Source organism: Argopecten irradians, chromosome 5, assembly GCF_041381155.1.
Source record: "Argopecten irradians isolate NY chromosome 5, Ai_NY, whole genome shotgun sequence".
Taxonomy (NCBI): Eukaryota; Metazoa; Mollusca; class Bivalvia; order Pectinida; family Pectinidae; genus Argopecten; species Argopecten irradians.
Window position 1 is genome coordinate 35,489,296 of NC_091138.1, and position 23,116 is coordinate 35,512,411.

The 23,116-nt window shown below is 33.5% G+C and overlaps 2 protein-coding genes across 6 annotated transcripts in view; one reads left to right on the forward strand and one right to left on the reverse strand.

Moving 5' to 3' along the window:
- Positions 1–14,367, reverse strand: part of LOC138323660 (RUN and FYVE domain-containing protein 2-like) — a 51,809-nt gene extending 37,442 nt beyond the window's left edge. For 3 of the 5 annotated variants that reach the window (XM_069268428.1, XM_069268427.1, XM_069268426.1), the window contains exons 1-7: positions 14,166–14,366; positions 3,358–3,528; positions 2,678–2,795; positions 2,164–2,268; positions 1,782–1,905; positions 999–1,069; positions 650–724 (exon numbers count right to left, since the gene is read on the reverse strand). In XM_069268428.1, coding sequence (XP_069124529.1) covers positions 650–724; positions 999–1,069; positions 1,782–1,905; positions 2,164–2,268; positions 2,678–2,795; positions 3,358–3,528; positions 14,166–14,361 — 860 coding nt within the window. In that variant the 5' untranslated portion in view covers positions 14,362–14,366. Of the gene's footprint in view, positions 1–649; positions 725–998; positions 1,070–1,781; positions 1,906–2,163; positions 2,269–2,677; positions 2,796–3,357; positions 3,529–5,353; positions 5,517–14,165 lie in introns of those variants that run through there. The other 2 variants (XM_069268425.1, XM_069268429.1) reach the window with 2 other exon arrangements.
- A 46-nt stretch (positions 14,368–14,413) lies between these two features.
- Positions 14,414–21,882, forward strand: LOC138323661 (bifunctional methylenetetrahydrofolate dehydrogenase/cyclohydrolase, mitochondrial-like). The gene is made up of 7 exons (XM_069268430.1): positions 14,414–14,574; positions 16,310–16,497; positions 17,430–17,705; positions 17,901–18,008; positions 18,472–18,690; positions 19,198–19,350; positions 19,920–21,882. The coding sequence occupies exons 1-6, from the start codon at positions 14,486–14,488 to the stop codon at positions 19,314–19,316; spliced, it is 999 nt and encodes a 332-aa protein (XP_069124531.1). The 5' UTR covers positions 14,414–14,485; the 3' UTR covers positions 19,317–19,350; positions 19,920–21,882.
- The last annotated feature ends 1,234 nt before the right edge of the window (positions 21,883–23,116 follow it).

Below are 23,116 nucleotides of genomic sequence, written 5' to 3' on the forward strand. Positions count from 1 at the left end.
GACGGACGGACGGACGGAAGGACGGACGGACGGACGACGGACCACGGACGAAAGGCGATTTGAATAGCCCACCATCTGATGATGGTGGGCTAAAAAAAACCAAAAGTCAGGATTTTGATCTCAGACTCTGGTTCTGCCCATTACTTTAAAAAAAAATCACCATCCTACCCACACTTTTTTTTGCCAATGTAACCCTAAACAAACATTTTTTTTTGTTTTACCTAACTTTAAAATTATATGGCTCATGTACATGTACACTGTATGTGTACAGAATTAATGTGATCTACATTATAAACAAATTACTTAATTAAACTTAATTACTTGTGTAAGTATTGACCATTTTAACTTTTGTTTGCAACCATTTTTTTTTACAAATTGATGTTACACACAAAACCAAAAACATGTAATTATCAGTACTTGACCTGGCCGGATTTCTCAAAACAAAAAATGCATACTTCAGCCAAACTAAGTTTTCTCATTAAATAAAGTTTTACTTAATTTAGTCCATTTTTTCATTTGAGTTTGTTTAGAGAAATTGGGACCAATTGACTCTCTACGATGTAACACTTGATTACCATAAGTCAGACACATATCAGTGTTAAACAGCACTCAATAAAATTGTTACCAAGTTACTCTTTTTTTGACTTACTTCAGATGTCGATTTAATTCTTCAAGGTAATTTTTCTGATCTAAAATTGTTGCCATTTTGGATTTTCCTTCAGCACTGCAAAGAAATTTTAAATAAAACATCTTCATCATGATTGATATTGAATGATATTTAGTTAAGAATTATACATTGGATTAACATTTTTTTCTCATTTCTTCTAATAGCTTATTATTTTGAAACAGTTTGTAGTTTGTATCATGTTAAAGGGAGGTTACCAGGTATTAACTTTGAAATGAATAATATTACTTAGATACAACGGAAAAGTGCAATGTTAAATATTAACTCTCAAATGAGGTGTTATTGATAATTCAAACAGATATAATATTCTTACCTTTCCTCATCAGGTGACTGGTCATGTAACCGTGTGTCTTTTAGATACAAGCTAAAGTCTATCACACCCATCTACAAACAGAACTGCCATAGTTTTACTCTTCATATAAAAGTGTAATTGGTGTACAAAAAAAACATCCATGTATTCAGCAAGTTATAATTTCCAAGAATGAAAGCAAAATATCTTTCTATAATTTTCAGGTTTGCAGACAAAATATCTGAAAGACAATCTAGCCTTTAATCAAGACAATCTAGCCTAAAAGAAAAATTTTCTCCAAACAAACATGGTTAGAATTTCTGACAATACTGGTAGGAACATGACTGAAATATGAATAGAATATCGGACAATACTGGTAGGAACATGACTGAGAAATAAGATGTCACCATAGAAACAAGGCCAATGTAAATAATGGTATAACCATATAGCAACATGACAAAGAGGGGAAATGGTATCATTAAAACAAGGTCTAGACAATGATGGCAGATAAAAATGAAAACCATTGCAGCATGGCCAAAATAGTAGTAGCATATGGTAACTGTGGCAAAATGGTGGAGACGTACAATTAGGCAACTCAATTTTTGGTAATCAATCGAATCATGGCCAACTCAATTTTTGGTAATCAATCGAATCATGGCCAAAACAAAATTAGTAACCATAGCAACTTTGCCAGGACAAACAATTAACCAGATCAATATGGCCAAAACAATAGAGTCAACTCAGTGAATACCTACATAAATGGCTTTGAATCTATAGGAGGAAGTCCATTTTGACTTTCTAACTTACTGGTTGGTCCAAGTCTTCTTCCTTCACACATATGTTACAGTCAATCACATTTAGTCCCACGAGGAGTCCAGCTATCACCATACCCTCATCCTCCACCATCATCGCTCCAGGGTCATAAAACTCACTGACAACAGAAAACACAAATAGCATTTATTTATACTCTCATACATATATTTCGAATCAAAATCTTTAAATATCTTATATATATATATAGCGCATATATATCGCATATATATTTCTGTTTCACCTACTCTGGAGCGTTACTCTCTATTGATTTAAGTGTCCGATGTTCATTAACTCCCTCCCTATACCCTATTAAGCTATGGAGTATGTACATATCCTGATGAATGCTCCCATACATCCCAGAATACTTTTCCCTTACCTCAGTACAACATCCTTCTTCTCCATCAACACTTTAAAGTAGTCAGCTAATGTCTTCTGCATGGTGGCTAGTCTTAGCCAGGCCCTCGCCCGTCCTAGAGGAGTTCTGTGAAATACAATCATATAGGATTTTAATCTGCAGGTAAATACCTCTTCTCTTGATTTCAAATACAACTTTTTGAGCTAAAATGTCAAATGAATTGAAATTTTCATTTCAGACTTATTTTTGTGTGGAAAAGTCAAAACCCAGTTTTTTTATCATTAAAAATTTTTATATAAATAATTTAGAAGTGGTAACTTTTTATCTCATATAAACAAGAGAAAATGGTGTTGAGAAAGGAAATTTTATCCTATTATTGGCTATACAGATATAAGGAGAATGATAGGTAATAACAGAAGTGAATTATGATTACACAAAGAGAAATAGTTCAGGAGTAATGTATTTTAGTACCAATCATCATAAAAAACAATAGTGTTTATCCAAACGTTTCCTTGATAACATATGGGTATTTTACTTTATATGAGGCATGTCCCTGACACTGGTGCTGATCTCTGAAGCTTCTGGTACCAGCTTCTCCACCATCTCCAACACACACCAGAAATCCTTCTTGTCTCGCAGTAACCCCTTTCTAGCTGTTGAAATATTTGTCAAAAATATTTATTAGATATCGGCAAGAGTCACTGAAGCAAACACGACAGAAGAATGTTATATATTGGAATTAGATCAGACACAATTTTGCATAATAATTCATTATATCATAGATAGACAAATCTCAATAGGTAATGCTTTTTATAATGAACAACTGAATTGAAATTAAATTGTATTCACCAGTACTTAGAGGCCAACTTATACATTCAATTAAAAACCTAATAAATCAAGCTCTGGAAATTAACAAATAATTGAGATAACTTAAGTGAATAACAGTTCACTATTAATTTTGTACCGATGAATTTACCAATGATGTTTTATACACACGCACAATAAGACAAAGACACAAAAATCAACTGTAACAATTGATTAATACTGATTGTAGGTCAAAGTTCAAACTGTACATGTGATTTTGAGTTAACTCAATTTGGTGTAATAATAGAGGCAATTTTTTTATAAGGAGATAGAGAAGACAGATGAACAAATGGAAGAAAAAAATCTGCATTCTCCCCGAGAACCTAGTGTGGACTATGAGTAAGAACTTACGTTTGATTCCGTGTCGAAGTACATGCTCCAGGACAACAAAGAACTGTTGGAGTGGGACATGTTCATCGTCCAGCATACGACCGTGTGACAGAGACGAGTCTAGTAGTTCTTTAATGACGAGTTTACATATGTTCAGCAGGTTAGCTCTCTCTATGGTCTTGGGGTCACGACCTGAGAAAAAAGGAATAGAATCATAATTTATCATTAATCAACCAGAATATTACTCAACCATGCAATGCTTCATGGAGAGGTTGAATTAAAAATATGAACTACAAGAGACTCACCGACCTAAATGTCATCTGATAAACCTAGCTAATAAATACATAATTTCCTAGTGTTAGCTAATTACTTATCGGTAATATTGACTTGTGAAATATACAGAAAAGCATACATCAATTAGAACTAATAGGTGCTCCAATAAAACCAATGAGGACCCTGTAAATCCACAGAAATAGATACAATATTCATGGGCGTTATCATTTTAGCTATAGGTTGAGCTTAAAACTCTCCTTGATAAACTTGAGATGGAATCATATGTTAAATATAAGTTTCAAGTCCAAATCACAAAAATTTTGACCCCAAAAATTACCGGCTATATACAGCAGTAGTAATGTTGGATGTCAAGGAATGAATCTAAATAAGCAACACTTGGTAAATACCATGTTGGCTGATCATTGCTATACTATCAGAAATGATCAGTCCAGTTCCATTTCAGTGCAATATAAATTCCTCCAACACACAAATCTTAAACCAAAGTTTAGGGTACTAAGATGGACACCAAATGTCCCAGAAGCGAAAACCAAATGCCAAAAATAAAGAACACAACCAAAACACTGGTATTTAAAACAAATAGGGGGATGGTGAGATCTATTGATCTATAAATGCTAATTTGCAGGTGATCAGTATTAATTCAGCAGTCCACTTCCTACATATTTTCTGGCATTGTGTTTTGTCTACTTGACTTTCAGAATGACATATCTGGACAGATTGGAAAATCATATATCATACATCACTTTGGTTATATCCATATAAGAGTGTGCAAATACAAAAAAGCTTAAACTTTTTAGATAAAGTCTACATCGACCTGAACTTATATATAAGCTTAATCAGTACCCACAGTATATATAGATTTCAACGATGAAAAAGACTGAACATTTCCTTTACAAAATTTAAAATACATAATTAGTATACATATGTACACTTTTACAGATGAAGATAAAATTTCATATTATAAATCTACCAAAAAAAACAACCGACAACGATATATCACATTTGCTAAAAAAAACACCAATAAATTGAGTTTTAACCTGTAACCTAGACAGATAATCACACTTAAAGCGTTTCACTTTTACTTAGACAGACAACATCTCCCATATGGTGTTTTATAGTGTATGTTTAAGGGTCTATATCTTCCATCTATAACACATTTACATGTTACATACGCCTTACACACCATTAAGGCTTCCAAAGCTGCAGCAAAAGACATCTATCTTAAGCAACATTAGCTGCAGCCATGCAATTGATTTTCTTATCTAACAGAAAATTTATCACTGCTAAATCAGCTTGTTTACATTCGGTCCAACAACTGTATAGCTGTTAGTCATTTCCACCCAACCGTGATATCAAAATCAATCAAGCATTAACAAAAGGTCAAGAACTTTATGATGTGAAGCATAAAATAGCATATTGTTCATGTGACTCGGTTCAAATTACAAACTCTCTCGGAATCGTCATCTGGTTGACCTTTTTAATTCAATAAATAGTAATCATTATGTGTTGTATACTTAATCAGCATGCATTACAAACAGACAGTTATACTGTCTTTAGACCTATGCATTAATTCAAATGAAAAATTATCAAGGCTAGAAAGCCATTCACCACATTGTTATGAATTAGGCAGAAATATTTGTAGCATTATGATAATATTTAATAGAACATGACTAGATGCTTGTGCAATTCCTGAAAAACCACATGTTGTCAGTAAAGGAATTCTCACCGTCGTCGGGCGACACCGGGGTTAGGACCGGTGACACCATATCATCATCGTCAACTTCTAATTGTACATCAGATAATTCCCGTAAACAAAGCCAGTCTCCATCAACAGAAACTCGGAAATTACACAGATATATTGTCTCTTCAGCCATCTTGGATGGATATTACCAGAAGCAAAAAAATCAATACATCAGCTCAAAGCTGCAGTGCTAGAGTTTGTCTGTACATATTGAACTGGAGAGTTCCAGCGAGCCTGATCTGGGGCTGTTTGTCAGCCAGGAATATCCCTAACCCAGACATACCATATTTGTAAATATAGAATTGTTTAAATCACCATTATCTATATCATAATTATGTTTTTGGTTTCTAAAAGCATGGTTATAGAATTTTGGCATACACTGGATGGCAATACAAAACATATAGGAATCACATGTAAATGTATGTGAACAAGCCCAAAGCATTAACATAACATTTGAAGCACATGAAGTAATATCACATATGTATGTAACATATATCCTTCTACATAAAACATTATAGTACCCATTTCCAGGATTGCCACAAACATCTTTTATTTTGTGTTAATTTGTCTTGTTCATCTTTTTTTTACAATCTATTATCATATTAAAAGATATAATATAGTTTCAGATTTAGGTGGTATGGAAACCACAGAAAACTGCTTATCTGTAACGACCAGTTCCACCTTAAAGGAACTTGCAACTTAAAGTTGGAGCATTTGTGATTCCTAGTAATTATGTTGAATTATAAATACCATATAATTATATGGCATTTCTGGTGTATAATTCAAGTTCTAAAACCAATAATTTGACCAGAAGAAATAATATCAAAACACAAATTTTAAAAAAATCTTTAAACACTGTGAAGTGCAAAAAATAGATGTCACCAATGACCATTTAGGCCAGAGATACCACCTTGGATTAACTCTAACTGGCATTTTTTTCACTTTATAAACCTGATACCCACTATAATATATATCTAGGGTGTAAAAACCAAAATTCATATGAAGATAAATGTCTTGTGCTGCAGCTTTGGAAGCCTTAATGGTGTGTAAGGCGTATATGAGATGAAACTTATAGACCTTAATACACTATAAAACACCATATTGGAGATGTTGTCTGTTTAATTAGCATACTCTAAATATATAAAGGACATTGAACATGAATTGATCCTATAAGCAATATATCTTCATACATTTTAGATATTTCATTCTTAAATTGTACATAGCAACTAGTCACCATCTCACTTACCACTATCTCCATTACAGACCTGCGTCTATAGGCTATTTAAGCCCAGACTGGTCCATTTCTCAGTTAGTGCACATAAACACAGACCATCACAAGTAGGGGGCATTGATTTTTATATTGATCACTAAATGTACCATTTGAGAATAGCATAATCCCAGTGTTTGATCATATCTGTATCACAATCATACATTATTAATTCTTTGTGTATGCCAATGTGATCCGGGGGGTAAAACCATATTGTATTGGATAGTTATCAAAACAATCTAAGCAACATTATACATTTAAGTGTATCTAGTTTTCTTTGCTGACCATAAAAAAGGTTAAACTGCCCTTGAGTATAGAGCGGTCACAGGGGCTTGACAGGAAACCTATAACATAAATGGTCCATACAATAATTATGTATTTGTATCTGTCGTGTCCAGTCCCTGTGGAATAGGCTACAGACTAAATTATCAATTGTAGCATTTACAGCAGTAGTGCGTGAGGGACAGACACGAGACCATGAACAACATAAAATGGCTATTCATTGAAGGCTTACAGTGTACATGTTTCCATATGCTAGTGTTGGACTACAGAGTTCATTAAGATTTCTTGACCTGTCATATCTACTGGTAAGTTTATTTTTAATATTTAGTGGGTTTTCTGAATGAATTTGAGGGTTTAAGTATTTTATATTGAACCCTTAACAAGAAGAGCATACTTGAAACCTCAAATTTTCACAGTTAATCTAAAATATATTATTCATGAACATATTTTTACACTACTTTCCATATCTATAAACTGTTCACAGTATTTTTTTGGCACAACACAGTCTGGCAATTATAAGCTTAACTGCTATATAGAATATGAACCATCTTTGAAATAAAAAACAAGGGGCCCAGAGGGCCTGTACTTCTCACCTGGTTTGTAATGCTAAGTAATTTGTTCTGAAATTTATACAAACTCTGTTCTCCTTCCCCAGAGGATGCCTGACTAAATTTAGTCACAATCCATGCAAAACTCTATGACTTTGTAGCGATTCTGAAGATTTAAAGAATTTACCCCTATTCCCCCTATTGGGCCCAGCCCCTCCTTCCCCCGGGGGGTTAGAGCCAAAATTTAAAAACACTCTGTTCCCCCAAGGATGTCTCTGACCAAACTTGGTTACAATCCATGCAGAACTCTATGACAAGTAGCGATTCAAAGAATTTACCCCTATTTCCCCTATTGGGCCCCACCTCTCCAGCCCCCGGGGTGTCATAGTCAAAATTTTTAAAAACTCCCTTTCCCTTCCCGAGAGGATGTTTCTGGTCAAATTTGGTTACAATCCATGCAAAACTCTATGGCAAGTAGCAATTTACAGGAAATGTTGAGGGACGACCGGAAGGACTGAAGGATGACGGATGGACGGAGGACAGATTGCTGCGCCATGACATAAGCTCATCGGCCCTTCTGGCCAGGTGAGCTAAAAATGGAGTAACTAGAGAAAAACAGCAACCACCAGCAACCAGCAGTCAGTACCTGGCACATAAAATGCAAATTAACAACCCAGAAGTGGAGGTACTATATTTTTTGTCAGTATACATATCTTATTTACTCTGTCACAACAGACCCTTAATGTTACAAATGAGAATGAGTGTTTTCTGCATGGTCAGGTGTTCTAACATGACCTAGGATTAAAAAATAAGGGTTTTTTTATGCAGTCAAGAATGTCCTGTGCCTAGAGATCTAGAGATCTTCTTTCTTTAGTTTTCTTAATTGGCAGCAGGGTTCTCACAAAGAATTCTAGGCAACTTTGAAATAATCTGGTTCATGTTTTTTTCACTTTCCTCATATATACCTGGTTCTATTTCTAACATATACAGTAATGTACACAGGTGCATGTTTTCGCACAATCATCCGAAAATTTTCTATAATTATCTGCTAGCTGGTGACCTCACACATTGTAGAATTTCCAATATAGGCTGATGATCTCACTCAGCCTAGAATTTCCAATATAGGCTGGTGATAATACATGGCCTAGAATTTTCAGTATAGGCTGTTGTTTTCTCTAAGAATGTGGATCCATTGTGTAACATTGTATGTGTAGAAGAACAGAGAAAATACACATTCCTGTTGAGTGCCCTGACTAGGAATCAAACCCGGGTCTCCGGCGTGGAAATCTATACTGCTCTACCGACTGAGCCAAAGAAGCATGCTCCATCAGCTGAGAGACAGAGACCATATTTAACACTATGTACAAACCACACCAACCCTCTGCTTTTATATATGCATCCAAAGAGACCATATTTAACACTATGTACAAACCACACCAACCCTCTGCTTTTATATATGCATCCAAAGAGACCATATTTAACACTATGTACAAACCACACCAACCCTCTGCTTTTATATATGCATCCAAAGAGACCGTATTTAACACTATGTACAAACCACACCAACCCTCTGCTTTTACACTACTCCCCCTGTTTTTCTTGAGACTTTTCCTAAAAAACAGTTTGATAAATTTTGGTTAAAGGCCCACTACCTTTCCGGAGCTAATTTTAAAGGTTTCTTAAAAACGTTAATAACAAAAGAAAATATATATCAATGTCTTAAGATGAGGTTACAACACCAAACATATGCAAGATTTCCTGTCTAATATACAATAACACTGGAGAATCATTTCGCTGTTTTGCCGTCTGGCGCAGTGATAGTCAACTACGGCGCGGCATTTAGGACGACAGCGGGAAACATAAAACGACCCGCGTTATGAAAATTAACATTTTATTTATTCTAATTAAACAGTTCTGAAGTGATGATAAGTGTGCTAGTAAACGTATAGTTAATAACTTCTGCGACTATACAAAATTATTAACCTCGTTTTACATTCCTATTTTAAAAATTAAAAGCCGTTTCGGAAAGGTAGTGGCCCTTTAAGTAACACATTTCATGGGCCCCACGCTGGGCGCCAAAGTAGAAGAACAGAGAAAATACACATTCCTGTCGAATGCCCCGACCAGGAATCAAACCCGGGTCTCCGGCATGGAAATCTACGACTCTACCGACTGAGCCAAAGAGGCATGCTCCGTCAGCTGAGCCAGAGACCGTATTTAACACTATGTACGAACCAAACCAACCCGCTCCTTTTATATATGCATGGCAATAGCTGATGAAATCTATTGATTTACATTGTGTTTTCTGTTTAACAGATATGATCATTTAATGATGTGTCAAGATCTTGGGATTAGAGGAAAGCCATAGAAAAACCACTGACTATATATCATAATAATCTACATAGCTGATATAAAATGCTTAATGTTATTACTAGCCTCAAAGTCATGCCCAAGAATGACTGAATATGTCTGATACTCAATGGGCCAGGGCTTCAGCAAGTACCATAATGTGTATTTGATATAATATTTCAACGATGGAATTTGACTAACTTTTGGTATTACATGCATTGCTTTCCAATAATCATTTGATTATTTATTGGTAGAAAGTGAAAATATTGATTCAATAGTGCCAATTATGTGTTATTCGATAGATTTTCGGATACAGCTTTCAATTTTGAAAATGCAAATGTAAAACTAGGTTGATAATTTTGTAGAGTCGCAAAAGTGAGTGGCTTACCACTAGTCATACACATACTAGTCATTATCATCCTCTGAACAATTAAATTAAATTAAATTAATCGTTAATTTTTATAACACAGGTTCTCTTATGTTTTCAACCGTCGTCCTAATTTTTGAGAGTTAGTTGATTCCCACGGCACCAGACGGCAAAACAGCGAAATGACTCTCCACTGTTAACTACAGAGGATTCCGCTTATTTGAATAAGTCATTTTCCAGAAGAAAATATGCAAATAACCGGAGTATTCGAATAGGCGGAGATGACATTTTGCACCTTCGTTTGACCTCACACATATGTATGTGAACAGGCAAATAGATATTGTTTCGTTTACTTGATAAATACGTAAATTATTTACACCTAAAACGAACAACAAGTAATTATATTCGAAGTTGTAAATCTATTATAATTGTTTAATAACAAAAAATATTCCAATATTAGATTCTTGTTTACGTTAGATCGACACGTGGATATTTGAGAAACAGCTAAACGATCGATATCAAATGCTACTCATGAATGGCGATTGTTGTAAAGAAGCATGGTTTCTCCAACCGATTGCGAACTAAGGTACGTTGCGTTAATAAATAAACATATTTGAAAGTGCAAATGCTTTAATTAGATGTTTGAGTCAGTTATTATACTAAGGTTATAATCAACCACTGCTAATTTAAATCGTAACAGTGTCGAATACCTTTGCAGATTCATGCATAAAATAACAAGCCATATGATAACGTTAATCTGTCACAATGATGATTTCTAGTAAAAGCAAAGTATCTTGAAACATATATCGGCGAATTTCGCTTAAGATATATTGCAAAATTGAAAAATATTCGATTTTATTCTTAGAATTTCCCAAATATTTTATTCATATAACCAGAGGTCATGTAAAAGTCTATGCAAATACGCGGAGTTGAAAAACAAAGATAAAGAAGGAAAAAATCGGGACCGCAGAATTTTATGCAAATAACCGAAATATTCAAATAACCGTTATTCGATTACGTGGAGTCCTCTGTATATTATAGCTAACGCAGAAAATCTTGCATTTGTTTTAAGTAATAACCTCCTCTTAGACCATCGATACATATTTTTTATGTTATCCTTGCTTTTAAGAATTACTATTAAATTTTGTTTCTGAAAGGTAGCGGGCCTTAAATTAAGATTTTGTATGTTAAAGTATGAAAACTATACTAAAAAATCAACACCTTCAATGCCCTGTAACAATTTTAGTTAAATAATTTAACTGTAAACCAAGCCGACAGTATTATTGTTTCCTCAGTCTACTAGCATATATATATCAAATAATATTAAGAATCCAAGGTTTTAATATATCTACAGTAATGTATCTGAAATTGACCAATTGTATTTCATCAAAATACCATAACTTAAAACCTGATCTCCTTACGTTTTAATTAATTTTCAACTTTACTATTATATGCCCTTCAGAGAAATTCAAGTAAGTTCTAAACTTTGTTATGGTGTAAGAGTCTTACATTTGAATTCTGTTAACATGTTATTCAGCAGTTATGTATTTCAAGGAAAGAAAAACACCAACTGACAGATAGCAAGGTAAATCACTAGCATTACAACATGAAGCTGACAACATGTGCATTGTATCCTTTACATTATAAACTTCCTCAGCCTTAATTAATTCCTTTCCCCTATTGTGAATGCAGACCAAAATTACTGGTTCAAAGGTTTTTAATTTTCAATACATGCATGTAAAGTGCTTTATGCATCAAAATAATTCAAATATCAATATGTAATGCAATTAAAAGAGAACATTTATAAGTTCAATAATTAAATGCAATGAAGTTGGTCTATAAAGACCACACGAGTAACAAAGGGAAATAGTGTTTATACACAGGTGGCATTACCTGGTATGTCGAAATTGGATGGTTATTTGGGACCAAAGAAAATTTAAAGTGGTCTTATTACCAGGTATATATAAGCAGCTGGTGATCATTATACAGAGGTGGTCATGAAGGCAGGTTTTATTGTACATGGATCAAACTGTATAACTGTATCTTGGTGTATGAATCTGATTGTTTACCTCACCCTAACACAATAGAAACAGGCCTAGGAGTACATATTATGTACCATGTCATGACGTAATCTTACTATGACGTCATTGTACTATGACGTCATCTTTACAAATAAAAGAATGCAAACCACTGAAGACCGGCATGAGCCGAGAAAGCGCTAGGGAGGAATAAACTGTATTATAGTTGTGTTTTCTTTTTATGTATATGGAAACCATCACATGGACACGGTTCTTTTTTACTTAGGAGTACATATATATATATATACAGAGTATAATATAGGGGTCAAAGAAGTAATATCAACAGGATTTTCCAGATGACACTGGATCCCATCAAACTTATGTCTGTAGGATACAAATCACTTCAAATGGTAAATATATATGGGACAAAGAAGTATTGAATTCCAACCGTTTGGACAAAAAAAAAAGTTGCCTTGAAAATTTGACATTTATTTTGTCCACACGGTTGGAATAACTTCTTTGTCCCATAGAGTATAATACATGTATAATGTGCCATTGTATTCTTAGTGAAATATATATATAGATAATGTTAACTATGTATTTCTGAAGTGAAAAATGAAGTGTTTGCATGCACAAACAAGAGACAAAGGCACCTCCTTATAAGTACAGTAGTACACTGAAACAATGATGAAGCCAAAACATTCCTAAATATTTCAACTAAACTAGTAGTGTGATCTGGTGATCTGTCACATGTGCAACAACTTGATGTTAAATATTAATTCAGCACTTTATATTTTCCTTCAGATGATTTCCTTATATATATTCTTATATTCTTTTTACTCCAAAGATATTTGAGACTTTGTTACATCTTAGAATGTGTATATATCTCTCACATTATACAAATGTATCTCTGACATTGTGGGTGCACATAAATGTCCACCATATTGCCTATTATACATATGGGTGTATAACTGTATGTCATTATAAATATAGGGTTTTCCCTGACATAGGTTGGTATTAATTGGAATGTAATGTATATCATGTAAATCAGCTAGGCATTCACTAAAAGAAAATGCATGGATAATAATACATTTTTAGAGAAGGAATGCTTGGAGAAACAATTAACGAAAAAAAAAACATAAGTAGGAATTAGAAATGAAGGAGCACATGTGGGTATGCTATTAATATCCTTAAAATTTATTGTGAATTTAATTATTCCATAAAAGCAAAATGATCATTAACCCATCGACTACAATTGTAATTTGAAGAAAATTATGTATATGCATTGTCCAATGTTAAGTGCATGTATATAAAAATTGTGATGCTTAAGTTCACCTCAACCAATATATTACACTGCTAATGCAAAAATATTAAAGAGCCTTAATTATTATCATGTACAAGATGTGTTCAAAAACTACACAATCAAGTTACATTATTTACATGTACATGTACAATGTGTCATTTCAAACGTTATCTTAATGCTTTGTGCATGCATCATTGATGATTAAAAGTGTGTGAAGAAATGTGGAGATCATCAAATGATATATGCTCATTGATTACTCTTGTCAGTCTTCATTTTCATGTAGTTTTGCATGAATAAAAAACAAACCCGAGTTTAATGATCATTGATATAGCACACTGCGAGACAGATTTTTAAATGGCTTAATTAAGCGAGCTTTAACAGATCTACACATGTTTATTGGCTACACAGAAATCAAGCTTACATCGGTAATATCTGTAATTAGTAAATAAAATAAATATATGCAGAGACATTGTCGATAAGAACCGTATTACTGTTATATCACTACTTGTCATGATCACTAATTAGGGCATATACTGTAAATTAAAGGCCCATAACCAGCTCAAAAGCTATAGTACATGCTGTCATGATCATGAGATCAGCTGATCGTTGATAGTTCCAACTTTTGCACCCTTTCACCAGCCGTTGCAAATAAGTTACACTTACGTGGTCGCTTCAGCTTCCTTTCTGGGTTTTTCTCGGTTAGTATACTCAATATGCTTGAAACGCTGGATGGTATGACAGGCTCTGGCCAGTTTGAGCTCGCTGTCGATACATGCGCATCATTTTGTGCATCATTGGAAGATGCATCGTCTTGTTTTGATACGGAAGTCGCCATATTTGTAGGAGTTGTCAAAACCATGATCATCGAAACGTTTGTTTTGAACGGTAGTATACATTATTTTTAAGCGTCAAGCTGATGCCTCTTGTGAGCACGTTTCCAAATCTAAAAATAGGATAGGATCGCATTGCAGAAAACCCCCAAGATGTCCAGAAAGATTTTACAGACCTTTTGCAGACTTAGCCGCAAATCTGTGGATGCCATTAATCACAGATCAATAGGCACTACCAGCAGGTATGTTTGGTTTAAACAACAATATTTAGATTCAAAGATAAGAAGAATGCCGATTACACATGTGCACATACGGTAGGCCCTACGCCGCGATACGGTCGGACACATGTCAAAAGTCTTGGCTACTGTTAGCAACGGTTATTTTAGGTTCCCCTCAAAGTATACAAATGGTTCTTTCTATTATATATTGCTTTACGAGTAAGGTTCAATATTGATATTGTCGTAAGTTGGGTCTAATTTTATGAATACGTTGCATTTTGAAAAATTTCCACTGGTGTAATGGAATATTTTGTCGGAATAAATCCGAGTTATTCCCCCTTACTCAAATGAGACTGTAAGCAGGAATAATGGGAGAAATGGATTCACGTCGAATTTAAATTCTTAGATGTTGATTGAATAAAGTATTAAACTTGCACCTGTAAAAGTATGGCAATCCAATTTTGTTATACATAGAAATATACATTAAAATGGTTTGAGCTCGTTATCAATATCAATATATATTTAGTTAATTATAAGCTTAGACATTAAGCTGACAAGACTTATAAAAAAATACCATAAATTTATGATGTACTGTTACATGTGTAATGAGAGCAACCTATTAAAGGTCAATGGTCGTTAGCTTGAAATGACATTCAAAGTCAAAGTTGCCAGCCTTGTATGTTCACTAGGCCGAATGCATGGCTAAGGAAACTCATACACAAATACATACATGTAGTGTACATGTATACATGACTAGATTAAATCAATGTTTTCTGTCTCTGTTAGAAATATACTATATTATATTTTTTGCCATTGGACACAACATTTACATGCAAGTTTTTTTTCCTTTAAACTACTTTAAATGAATGTCTGCTAAATGAAAGTGTACAGAGTTGAGCATTTTTATTTTGTGATAAAAACTACATGATTTTATAATTAATTAGATTGGGACTTTTACATACTAATCATTGGAGGAGTTGGCCTACATGAAATTCTTATTTAAGCATTATACTTAATGTAAAAATATATTGTAGAGTTCTATATTTCAAAAACATGCAGCTTTAATTGGTCACTGAATTCAGGTACTTTCATAATGGTGAATATGGTGAGGGGATGGGCAGGGATTGTCAGTAATTTTGGTGCAGCATCCATTGTCTATCTATATGACTTTAAATATATAAGACTTTAAAAGGACAGGTTACAGGTATCAGGTTTGGCTTAAGGGCTTCACCTTTTGTTCAAATGAATGCAGATCTTGATTCGTTCATGACCTTCAGTCTTTCAAGGTCACAGGGGTCAGATATTATATAGGCTAAATCTTTGATCAAATCTTTGTAAATGACCAAAAGGTCTAGAGACCTGGTATTTGGCCTACGGTATGCTGGGATATAAAGTTTTTAAGTTTGTTCAAAGGAATGACCTTGATCTCCTTTCAAGTTCACAGGGGTCAAAATAGGCTTAAAGCTTTGAATGGCTTCTTGTCAATAACAAAGAATCTAGAGACCTTATTTTGAGTCTATTGCATACTGGGATGAAAGACCCCTGAATTTGTTAAAATGAATTATCTTGACCTTCATATTAAGTGCCTTGAGTTGGTATAAATGGAAGAATCTTATAATTACGATCTACGACTATAATAGTATTTACATTGATCAACAGGTAGCATGTAAACAATCAAGTCCATTAGGCCTTTGTTTATATTATAAATGATATTTCCAAAAACATTTTAACAAAACATTTTTTTTTTCTATTTTTCCAGACTAGGTGCAGCTAAGATTTTAGATGGGGTTGCTATTGCAAAGGATATGAAAGATGAAGTGAAGGCAGAGATAGAAGGTTTTGTAGCCCAAGGACGTCGCCCACCAAACCTGTGTGTGATACAGGTTGGGGAGGACCCAGCCAGCAAAGCTTATGTAGCCAACAAAATCAAGGCCTGCAAATACACAGGTAACTATTCAACATAATATCAACATAATTTTACCTCTGTGTAAAGACAAATAAGCTATAAAGATTTTTCTTTGTCTATACACTATTCAGTGGTCTTCATTGACAAATGTAGGTATGCATGTGACATAGAAAGTGCTGATAAATTGCCAGATAGTTTTAATTATGTTTCAAACACAAATATCATAATGCAATTTGTTCTTCAATTATTCACATTTGAGGAATCGTAGAACCTAGAGAAAATACTATGAGCTATATTAGTAATCATTATGATCTATCAGAGTTATTCCCCTTGATTTCATTCTGTCAATGTTTGTGGATTGAAACAAAAGGAAGTAACTCTATTAGTTCTTAATGTATAGATTAGTCATTTACAGTGTATACATGTACATGTAGTCTGTATATACATGTATCTCCTATACTACGTACTGTAGGATCAGGAATATCTTAAAGATGTTCCACCGCTGACAAATAGTGTTTTTTCACTATCAAAAACAGTAGCAGATGATTTGGTATTTTTCTTCTGTTAGAAAAGTTACTTACTTTACACCATTACCAACATTGAGAAGTTTCAGCTTCTAATTTTACTTCAAGTTAAAGATATGAAAAATAATTAATTGCATCCCGAAAAAATTCCATGGCACTATATCCTATATGGAATGAAGTACTGATTGCGCCTGCACTAAAGGCAAAATAATCTTTTTTATTTTATTTTTTGTGTTACTTAGACATATATATATACACGATTAAACACCAATTATTGTTCAAATGATGAATATCATTTATGCTCTGTCGGTGGTGGAGCATCTTTAACATATGTGTAAGATGAGATAGAACAAAGGTAACCACCTTTTATACAAAGGCATGGAAAATATATTAATATTAAAAGCTTTAATACACCAGTATTTGACTTGAGAACTATTTTTCTAACATAGGGATTACAAGTGAGAAGATCAACCTACCGATCGAGACGTCAGAGGAACACCTACTGTCTCTGATTCAGGAGAAGAATGACAGTGATGAGGTAGACGGTCTGTTGGTACAACTCCCAGTCCCCAAACACATCACGGAGAGGAAGGTCTGTAATGCTGTCCATCCTAGTAAAGATGTCGACGGATTCAATGTCATTAACATCGGCAAATTCTGCTCGGACCAAAAGTCATTTATACCAGCCACACCAGCTGGGGTGATGGAGATTCTCCGAAGATCAGGTCAGTAATTCTTGTGTACCCAACGTACAGACTTCGAAAGTCCTCAAATTATTCTTTGTTCTGGAAAAAAAAAAATTGTTCTGCTAATTTTCTGAAGTTATACTTGCTCATCTATAATTTTGACTTTGATGAGATTACTATCTTAATCAAGAAGCCTTCTTTATCTGATGTGCAGCTTTGTCTATATCGTAATAGGTATTGAGACGTTTGGTAAAAATGCGGTTGTGTGTGGACGATCAAAGAATGTAGGAATGCCTCTAGCTATGTTACTGCATGCTGATGGTATATATGAAACAAAAGCAGGTGAGAAATTATGTATTTTTCATATTTTTTTCTAAAGAAATTCCAATTGTATCTTTCAATCCTTTTTAAAGAAATTCCAATTGTATCTTTCAATGAATTATTGACATTGTTTCCCTTTATATTTGACAAATTTCAATACAACACTTAATGTATAGTTATAATGAATATTATTAAATTGAAAGTGGCATGTATGTGTACTAGTGTCAACATTTTCCTGCATGGTTTTGCACTGGAAAATTGGATCATAACATATTACTCTATACCAATGAAAATCTAATGTGATTTCAAAATAAATTACGATTGTAATTCTAAAATTGATATCATTGCATTAGGCATTTCTATGGTAATAAACTACAATTTGTATCATTTTGTGTTCAGAAAAGTCATGTGAGCTAGTCCACAGTTGTTAGAATACATGTATCTATGAAATAAATGGTTAAATGTATTTTCCCAATAATTCAAGGTGATGCTACAACCACCATTTGCCATAGATACACCCCTCCAGAACAACTGCAGGTGTTCACAAAGACAGCCGATATTTTGGTGGTTGCGGTGGGAATCCCCGGATTGATCACAGCGGACATGGTGAAAGAAGGAGTAGCAGTAATAGACATCGGCATCAACAGGGTTAAGGATGAGGCCACAGGGAAGATGAAACTGGTTGGAGATGTCGACTTCGATGGTAAAATTTATTGTATTCATATAGTTTTGAGACTGATTAAATAAACATATTCCGACAATTTGTATCACACTTCATAGTGTAAGTTTCCTCCATATGTCAGAGTAAAGTGTGGTGAATCTCGATACATAAATACCCTATTTGTTTTTATTATAGAGCCCCTGTGGAGGTTCTAGAGCCCTATGGTAATCACTATGTCTATTTGTCTGTCTGCCCATAATTGATTTTTTTCGAAAACCAATATGCCGATTTTTTTTATATACGTACATGTTAATAGCTAATAGTACAGTATGTAGATGTGAAATAGGAGGTTTTAATTTTTTCTGAGAAATCCAAGAGGGCCATTAACTGTAATAACAGGTGGCGATATGATATATAGGGTTTACTGTATTACTGTTACAGGTATGTCAGAGATTGCCAGATACATCACCCCAGTTCCTGGGGGTGTGGGGCCCATCACTGTAGCTATGAATGTGTGTTTGGTGATATAATAGGATTTTACTGTTACAGGTGTGTCACAGAAGGCCGGGTACATCACCCCAGTCCCTGGGGGTGTGGGGCCCATCACTGTAGCTATGTTGATGAAGAACACACTGACTGCCTACAAGAAAGAGATCACTTTTGATTGACCACACACTATATGTTAGGCCTTTATTATCCATGGTAAGTATGCCTTGTCATCAAGTTTTATAACGGAACATATTGCTGTATAATGAGTCGTGGTGTTGACTTATATTTTCTACTCTCAATACTCTTACTTTGTTCACTCTTTGTTACATTTATTGCTCTACATCATGATTAATACAATAGTACTTCCACACACATGTACCTATTCAATGTCGGGTAATTGTTGTAGTGGCAATTGTGCTATAAGTGTTAATTGATTTATTTGTATGTCAACTTGACACCATTACATGTTTACAAAATATCACATTGAGAAGAATTACAATAAATGCCTTGTCAGGAGTGGTTTATTTAATACAGAATTATATGTTTTATAAATGCATTGTTACTTGTATTATAGATCACACAATATAATATGTTAGATACTGCGCATGCCTGCAGTCAATTTGGAAATAAGTATTTAAGATACTATAAAACTTTTACTCTAATATTGATGATTCATCATTTTAAAATATTACCATATACTTTTAATTAGGAAACAAAGCATGAACAACTGTATTGAACTTGATTGATATGATCTTTAAGGAGGATGCTTATTATATTTTCAGGACCACTTCAAGGACAATTTTTATGAAACCACAGACATTCAGACAAAATGCATTCAGAATTTACAAAAAAAAGTTGGATTAAGAAGAAAATGGCTATCTGGGATGAGTTGAAATATTTTGAAATCATGATCAACACACTTTGAAATTTGTTTTGTTTTTGATATGTTTGATACATGTTAATGTAGCTGTTTTAGTATGTGTAGGATATACAAGTTGTATATGTTAAGATGGTTTTTTACTCACTGGTGAGAGACTTATGTTTTCATGTCTAGCATGTTAACAAATTCACAAAATCATTTTGATGTTTTTTTACTCACAAAAATAGTGCCAGTTTTGAAATGCTTTTATCCTTTTTTAACATATCCAAATTTGAAGATTTTTATTAACATCATTTATGATTTAGCTCGTGTAACTGACTATTCCGTCTTTGCATATTACAGAGTTAGCTCCCTTGCAGGTAGGTATTGATTGTTACATCATTATTTTGTGAGCACAGTTCACATTGTTTTCTCTGAAAAGTATGACATGTTATGCTAGCAAATACATGACGTCATAATCAATACTTACCCGCAAGGGCAGATAACTCTGTAATATGCAAATACACCATATATTTCCCTCAAATGGAAATAATACTTATGAGCAGTGACTAATTAGAAATCACAAAATGACTTTCATATTATCAATTGCTTTTGTTTTTACATCATTAGTATATGATATAAACTATCTGATCGTTTCCCAAAATATATAGTTACTCTATCATTTCAAATTTTTTAAACAAAATTTACTTTAACAAAATTGTTTTATTGAATGATGAACAAGTGCCTTTGGCTATGTTTTATGTCTTAGTTCACACTTTGTTTTACACTGGAGAAGATTTATGATTTTACATTCATTTGAATTAGTTTTACATATACTTTGTGTTGATGTTTTTTTGCTATAAAGTGTATGCTAACATTTGTTTGTTATCTCTACCCTTTGTTTTATGTTTGTTCGATTTGATACCCAATCATAAATCTTAACTGTTCGATAATTTGTGAAATCTGTTTCATTTAAATTTATTTGTATAGATGAAACAGATTATTAAACCACATTTTTTTAGGATTTAGAGGTAGTATAAATAACATAAAACACGCTGCGACAATTCTAACATGATATTTTACAATTCTAAAAATTACAACTTTGGGCATACTATATGCAATTACCGTATCTCTCTTTTCTATTTGTGTGCTTTTCATATAGAATATGAAATGAAATGGGACCGTTTTACTTTACATATCAGATATACACTTGCTTTTAGCGTACTTGAACTCGCTTACATTTTGAATTTTCATTCAATAATGTTTTAGCAATTGATACAATGAAAGTGATGAATTTTCACCTCTCATTTTTACTTCTGTAATCGTTCAGAAGAGGGTTGCTTTATATGAATATAAATAAAGAGTTACACACCAAGTTTATGTATGTCTGATCAACACAGATATGTGACTTCGAGAAACTGTGTTTTGTGAAGAATTTAGAAGATATACAACCTGATTATGGTTTTCTCATAATTAATATAGAATTTCAAAATTAGTTATCTTAAAAATTAATTAGTTGATAGCTAGACCTTATTAAAATTGATGAATTTATGATTATGATTATATAAGTTAATTACCTGTGTTCAATATATCTACAATCTAACAGTATGGTTCTTTTGTTTTTTTACCTGTTTACTCATAAATTTGATATAGATATGTAACAACAAGCTTATCTTTTACTTGAACAATTATGTTTTGAACACAATTTATGTATAATCCTCAAATTCATTGTTCTATACTAGAACCAGTTAATTGTACTTTACCAGTACCACATATACATAAAATACTGTAGCTTTACGTGTATCCATATACAGTATACTGTATTTACATTTATTTCAGGTCTGTTTTTATTCATATCCTTCTAGTCTTGTAGTAATCTATATCCTCTAGCATTTCCTCTAGCTCCTAGCCCTGTATTAGTTCATATCCTTCTAGTCTTGTAGTAATCTATATCCTCTAGCTCCTAGCCCTGTATTAGTTCATATCTTCCTAGTCTTGTAGTAATCTATATCCTCTAGCTCCTAGCACTGTATTAGTTCATATCTTCCCAGTCTTGTAGTAATCTATATCCTCTAGCTCCTAGCCCTGTATTAGTTCATATCTTCCTAGTCTTGTAGTAATCTATATCCTCTAGCTCCTAGCCCTGTATTAGTTCATATCCTTCTAGTCTTGTAGTAATCTATATCCTCTAGCTCCTAGCCCTGTATTAGTTCACATCTTCCTAGTCTTCACCTTTCTATTTTGCCGTGTTTTATTCAGTTCATATTTAGCTTTTTCTGTCTGCTTTTCCATGTTTCCACAATATACTATATAACTCATCTTTATGCTTTAGTCAGTAATGTAATATAAGACTCTTTCATATGTGGATATGAAGGATAGGGATATTCTACCCGAGGGTCACAAAATGTAGTAACACCCGAGGCTTGCCCAGCATTTTACAACATTTTGTGATCCCAAGGGTAGAATATCCCTATCCTTCATATCCACTTTTGAAAGAATATTTTTCTCTCATACCTCAACGTTTTATTGCAATTTTACAACTATGATTTGCCACCATTTTGGAATAAAGTAAATTCTCCATACATGAAAAACATATTATTTTCCACGCAAATGGTGTTGTTGGTATTTTTCAAAGTAAATCCAGTCTTGTTCCTGATAAAAAAAATGATAAAATTCTACCTAGAAAATAGTAATTTTGTTGACGCTGTGACATCACAGGGCTTTATTACATGGGTACATGTGTATTGCTTTAGACCAGCCAGTATTACATGTGTAGGTATGAGAGAAATGACTGTATCACTATAAGGATCACTATAAGGATTTTACAAGGGGTTAATCCTATCTCCATATTTCATTACATTGTATAACCTCACTATCCTACAAATGTTTTTTCTGGTAGTTAAATTATGGTAATAAATGTGACTATAAATATATATGGAGGTTGAAAAAATATTGCATACACAAGTTGTAGGCAGCTGTCTTGAAATTTGATTGCAATCAGGGAATAAAAAATGTAATCGTAAAAGAGGTAAATATGCTTAGTTTTAATTGGTTTGAAATACATGACATTTTTATGCATGTTAAGGAACTTAACACATCTCTATCTTTAATCACTGACTT